The following is a 6,172-nucleotide window of genomic DNA, read 5'->3' as shown; positions in this document are numbered from 1 at the left end:
AAGGAACATAGTTGAAGATCCGAATTAGCATTTGAAGCAATTCCATCAACTATAGACACATTCAAATGTAACGGGGTATCAGACAATGCTGTAAATCTTTGGTTATTCCCATTTTCATTATGTGATAACATGACGGGACTCTTTAGAACCAGGTTCTATCACCACATAGAATGATCTAGCAGAAAAATTTCTCCACAAAATTTTCCCAATCGGTCAAACCATTCACCCTAATTGGAAGATTACTAATTTTAAATAATTTAAAGGTGAATCCATGTAAGAGGCATGGGAGTGTTTCAAGAAAATGCTAAGTGCCTACAACATGGACTACAAGCATGGCTCCAGATCTAAATATTTTACAACGATGTTGATGGACACATCAAATTTAGTTAAGACAGAGCATCCGACGGATATCTCATTTTCTATACGTACGAAAGGGCCTATAAAATCATAGAAGACATGGTCATGAATTTGTACATTTGGCTGAATGAGAGGGCCATGTAGCCAAATGTACAAATCTAAGCCTCTAACGATGAAAACGGTGAGCGAAGAAAACGATAAAAGATTCGAATGAATTATTGACAAGCTTAACCGTTTGGGAACGCCAGTTAAGTCGACAAGAGTGGAGCCACACTACGAGAACCCACTGGAGGTGACAAGTTACATAAATAATAGGGGTTAGGACCCTACTCAAATACCTACAATTCCAGTTGGAGGGATCATCCAAAATTCAAGTGGGGAGGTAACCAAGGAGGCGCAAATCAAGCTCAAACTTGACAAAATCCTCCTTATCAACCTCCACCATTGCAACAACGAGTCGTGGGCAATGACCATGCTGTATGTGGTCAAAGATTTGACCGACTAGAGGGGGAGGTGCAAACAATAATGACGAACATTTGAAAATTCCAAACAACATGTGGACTACTTGAATCCCGGATGGATAAACTCTGTGACGAAATGAGCCAATTGATGACAATGTTACAGAAAAAAATGACTAGAGTCTCCCTAGTAACACGGAGAATAACCCTTGGAGAGATGGAAAGGAGCACGCAAAGGCAATCGCATTGCGACCGGGCAAGGCATTAAAGCCATCGATCACACCCATCCATAAAGAGGAGGAGGTTCTCGAAGAGGTCAACGGATCCACGGAAGAGGAGCAAACCAAGCACCATGAACCAAATAAAGAGGTAGTCGAACAAGAGTCTGATCCGGTAATAGTAAAACCAAGCACAATGAAGGTACCGTTCCCGACATGACTAGAGGACAAACAAAAGAGGGACGAGGTAGATTTTATAAATTTTCTTAATTCATTTAAATCCTCGATGTCAATTTGCCTCTATTAGAACTTATTGATAAAGTCCCAAAATATGTCAAGTATTTAAAGGAAATTATAAAACGACGTAGGAAAATGAAAAAAGACGAGCAAATTGACATTCACACCTCGTGTAGCGCAATAATTGCAAAGAAGATATCCTGAAGTTAAATAATCCGAGTAGCTTTACAATCCCAATAGAGATAAAAATAGATATTTTAGCAAACCCTTTGTGATTTAGGGTCTAGCCTAAATTTGATTTTAATTAGCATTCGATATGGTTAAAATTATTTAAACCGTAGGCTAATCACTAGAACTAGAAACCGAAATCGTTATTATTTCTGTAAACAGTTTACCTCGACGGTTAAACAGCTATAAATGAGATTCATCGCATCCGAACTTCTTCGGACCAATATATTTTCGAATTTATTTTCACACCAAAGTCTCTTACACCTTTCATTCTTTTTCATTTTCCCGCCCCTCTTCTTGGTAGAGAGAAAAAGAACATAAACTTCTGGTAAGTCTCCTTTAGAAGAGAACACATTAATTGATCTACAAAAATGGATATCATTTCTCGAAATTATTATATTTATCTGTTATTTGTTAAAATCATTTTAATTAGAAAATATTTTCCTCTATTTTCTGTTTCACAGGTTTTATCTGCAAATGACTCAATTTCTGACCAGATTTTTCTCCTTTTCGATGTTAGTAATAGTCTTGAGGTACATCTTCTATATTTAATTTTGGAGTAATTTTGCCGCACATCTGCTATTTTTTTAATGGATTCTTCTAAACCTGTATTTTAAACTAATACCGTAGGTGTTATTCAAGTACTGGAAGGGGTGAAAAGGAGAGAACTTTAGGCATAATAAAGCCAGATGGATTATCTGGTAACTATACTAACAGAATAAAACAAGTTATTCTGGAATCAGGTTTCGAAATCAGTAAGGAAATGGTGATTCAACTTGATGAACAAGATGCGGCTAATTTTTATGCCGAGCACTCTTCCAAGATCTTCTTTACTGATCTTATCAGATACATGACTAGGTTATTACTTTTTCTTTCTTTTTTGTCTTGATTCAATAGTATTACTTCAAATCTCAATGCTGTTTTTGAATTTCTTGGATTTGCAAAATTTCTGCATTTGTTTTCACCTAATGTTGTTAATTCATACACAGAACCAGTCACGCTTTTATTATATATGTTGACGGTGTCATACACTTTCTGATTGTAAATTCTCCATGCATTTTCATTTTTGATAGAACGGAAAAAGAACAAAGAATTGTAAAAATGTTGAGCATGTGAAAAGGAAAATATTTATGTTTATGCTTTTCTTTATGATTATTCAATTCATTTATCTGAATTTCAAGGCTTATTAGACCCTGCTTTTATTCTTTTGAATGTTTTGGTAGTATTATATTTGTTTTGTTTTTCAAGTTGCAGAGGCAAGAGATGTCTTGATGCAGCACATGCTTTAATCTTCTTATAAATAAGATGACCATTGTTGAGCTCTCATCTTTCAAATATGTTTTTATAACTATTTATCATACCAGTCTGCAAATTTCTACTCGATCTCACGTTTTTCACTGACATTTATGTTTGACAGTGGTCCGGTGTTAGTTATGATTTTAGAGAAGGAAGATGCGGTTGCTCATTGGCGAAATTTGATTGGACCCACTGATGCCGGCAAGGCCAAAATTACTCATCCTCATAGGTTATACATGTTTCTTCATCTTATGCTTTGTCCATTTTATGGTTCAAGAAGATTAATCCTTATATGGTTTGTGGCTGCCCTTCTCAATCATGTGTTCTTCAGAATTCGAACTTGAATTCTTTCCTTGGGAATGCAATGCACCCAACACTTATTGGTTGTGCTTTGTCATTATACTGGTATTGTCTAATGATTTTCTTGTGTGATCTACTTTATTTGACAAAGAATAGTTGTCCTCCCATTACCTAACAAGATTTTGGTCCTTGTCAACTTTGAATTAGATCTTCATCCTAGATGAAATTTAAGTTATGGTAACTTGACCTCCCAAGTAATCTGTCATTTTGTTGGCTGTTTCTTTTGTGTCCAGCATTAGAGCAATGTGCGGGATAGATTTAGAAAAGAACTGTATACATGGTTCAGATTCCCATCAATCAGCTGAAAGGGAGATTGCATTTTTCTTCAAAGAGGCACCTTCAGGTTAGCTCTTGTCCAGTTGCTCCCCTTTTCCGGTCAATTTACTAGCCAGATCCATGATTTATAACTGAGATGGGCTAATATCAAGCATATAATGATATGTAATACGGAGTAACAAATATAAGTTAGTGTCAGTCTTGACTTCTGTCTTTACTTTTTTCGTTCCATATTTGGGCTTTTGCAGATGAAGCAGTCAGAAAACATGATGAACTGTAACTGGTAAGTACTTAACGCTGAAGCTATACATAATGGTTAATTTGTATTATAGCCTTTTTTTTCCTTGGGATTGGTTTCAATCACCTGGCTTCTCTTCTCATAAGCCATTATATCTGGTGAAGGCACAACATTATATACACATTCCCTCCCATTTGTTTGGCTGTCTTAAAGTGGTCAATTTTATTATAGTGTGATCGGATCACCTTGAAAATAATTTTAGGCCTGCGAATTTTTGAGAAAAACAGGTTCGGGAGTCAATTACGCACGAGGAAGGGTTAGCACCCTCGTGACGCCCAAAATTGATACCGAATTGATTGTTTAATGTCTTAAGGTCGAAATTTTGAAAAAGATTTTAAGATACGATCCTTTGAAATTTAAATTTGAATAAACCAAATTGAATAGCGAGATGTACCCATTTTGAAAAAATAAATTGCCACACTCAGTGAGTTAGAGCGCAACATTTCTTTTTTTTTTTTTTTTTGACAAGCAAGAGCGCAACATTTCAATCGTCAAAATTAGGTATGTTTTTAAGTTTTCCAATTAAAAAAACATGCATTTTGAGAAGGTTGTTCAGTCATTTAAGTCAAACGAGAAATCAGAATCCAGTAAGTTAGGTTTCGATTCCTCGAAGTTCTTAAACATTAAACATTGCCTTTATTTTAAAATTTGGGATAGCAGAATGCCGCATTCAGTAAGTTAGGATCCAACATTCTGAAATCCTAGATGCTTTGTTTTAGAATTGTACGGTTTTAATAAAATAAGCACATGGCTATCTAAATTCATCGAGAAAAATTAGAACCCAGTAAGTTAGGGTTCAATTCTTTCGAGAATTATGAATGCTAGGCTTTTTTTTAAATATGAAATAGAATGATAAAAGTAAGAATTTTAAAAGAAACATGTAATGTAAAAGATCAATTATGATTCCAACTTAAACTAAGAAGTAGCCGAATAAGCGATAAATAAATTCAAATGAAGTAACAACAATAATTTTACTCACATTATACATGAATTTACAATAACATGACATGGAATGAATAATGTTATAAAGCAACATTTTGAAACGAACGTATAACAAATAATATGCACTTACTAACTTTACAAAAAGTATGAAACATAACCATATAAAATATATAAAAAGGTAGGAATCATGTAAATAAGTAAAAATTTAAAAGAGATAAATTACATGGGAGTAAAATATATTTAAAATACATATGAAAATACATAAAACATTAAAATTAATAATACGTAATATCACAACATTAGCTTATTTTTAAAAGAATATTTAGTAACCAATACATATTAGGAAAACATTATATAAGAAGTATTACCATATAAATGTTTGATATGCAAAGTATTAAAAGGTAAATACAAAAATATTACGACATATAAGCTATCTCCGATCTACAAAAATATGTATTGATGAATGATAAATTAAATACAACTATATTAAAAATTTAAAAGAACATATAGTGAATAAAAAAACTAATGTATAATAACTTTAAATAATATAATTAATAATTTAAATGAGAGTACTATATTTTAAAATTATACTAAATAATAAGCTTAAAAAGGATATTAAATTTAAACATCAAAATAATGTTAGAAATAACCATGTCAAAATAATAATTAAATATATCTAACAATAAATAAATAAATAAAAACAAATTACAACTAGAATTAAAAATGAAACTAAATTATTAATTGAGTCAAATCTAAGGGATCGAAACGGAAATTAAACTCAAAGGTTCGGACATTCAAGTCCAAACACTGAAAACGACGTCACTTGACAGAGGACCTAAATGCAATCGAAATTAAATGCACAGTATAAATTTTAAAAAGAAGAAAACTGAATTGAAACGACACCGAATACAAGAGGGCCTATCGCGCAAATAGACCGTTGAGCAAAAAGGCGCGGATCCTTCTCTCGGGTCGGGTCACCGAGCAGGTTTAGCCTCCAAACGACACCGTTTTGGAACCATTAAATCGGTATCAAACGGTGACGTTTAATGTTCTGCTTATAGGTTAAAAAAACCCTAAAACAGTAGCACTATTCATTCTAAAGCCTAAGCAAAAGAAACTCTCAACACCGCTCAATGACCATTCGGCCGATCTCTGAACCTTCGCCCAGTTTCGACTACGACGGAGTGACCGAAGATCCGGTTATAGGTAATCTCTTTGCTTTCTTCTTACTCGTTTTTCGTATTTAGCACATAATCAAGGAATATTAAAACGAAAGAGAATAAACAGAGAAAAAAACTTGGCAATCACCTTTCGTATTTGTATTTTTCTTTATAAAATCTGCGTAAGAAAGAATACAAGTCTTGAACCTTGGCTTATATAGCCGGAAATACAGAAGAAAAAATAAACAGAAAAATACAAAGTCCTCTTTTTTTGTTTTTTTCTTCTTTTGCTATTTCTTTGTCTACTGTGTTGTCTTCATTTCATTTGCAAGTACAGCGTAC

The 6,172-nt window shown here is 33.5% G+C and overlaps 1 protein-coding gene and 1 non-coding gene across 2 annotated transcripts; one reads left to right on the top strand and one right to left on the bottom strand.

The window, feature by feature from the left end:
- Window positions 1–224: 224 nt before the first annotated feature.
- Window positions 225–326, bottom strand: LOC128042123 (small nucleolar RNA R71). Its single transcript, XR_008197329.1, has one exon. It is a non-coding gene; the product is annotated as a small nucleolar RNA R71 (small nucleolar RNA).
- Window positions 327–1,662: 1,336 nt separating this feature from the next.
- On the top strand, window positions 1,663–3,952 carry LOC105771502 (probable nucleoside diphosphate kinase 5). The gene is made up of 6 exons (XM_012592957.2): window positions 1,663–1,826; window positions 1,963–2,031; window positions 2,129–2,356; window positions 2,916–3,023; window positions 3,388–3,497; window positions 3,679–3,952. Exons 2-6 carry the CDS (start codon window positions 1,976–1,978, stop codon window positions 3,708–3,710), a joined length of 534 nt encoding a protein of 177 aa, XP_012448411.1. The 5' UTR covers window positions 1,663–1,826; window positions 1,963–1,975; the 3' UTR covers window positions 3,711–3,952.
- The last annotated feature ends 2,220 nt before the right edge of the window (window positions 3,953–6,172 follow it).

The sequence above is a fragment of the Gossypium raimondii genome, chromosome 6 (genome assembly GCF_025698545.1).
Source record: "Gossypium raimondii isolate GPD5lz chromosome 6, ASM2569854v1, whole genome shotgun sequence".
Lineage (NCBI taxonomy): Eukaryota > Viridiplantae > Streptophyta > Magnoliopsida > Malvales > Malvaceae > Gossypium > Gossypium raimondii.
The sequence above is the reverse complement of the archived record's forward strand: the minus strand, read 5'-3'. Positions and strand labels throughout refer to the sequence as shown.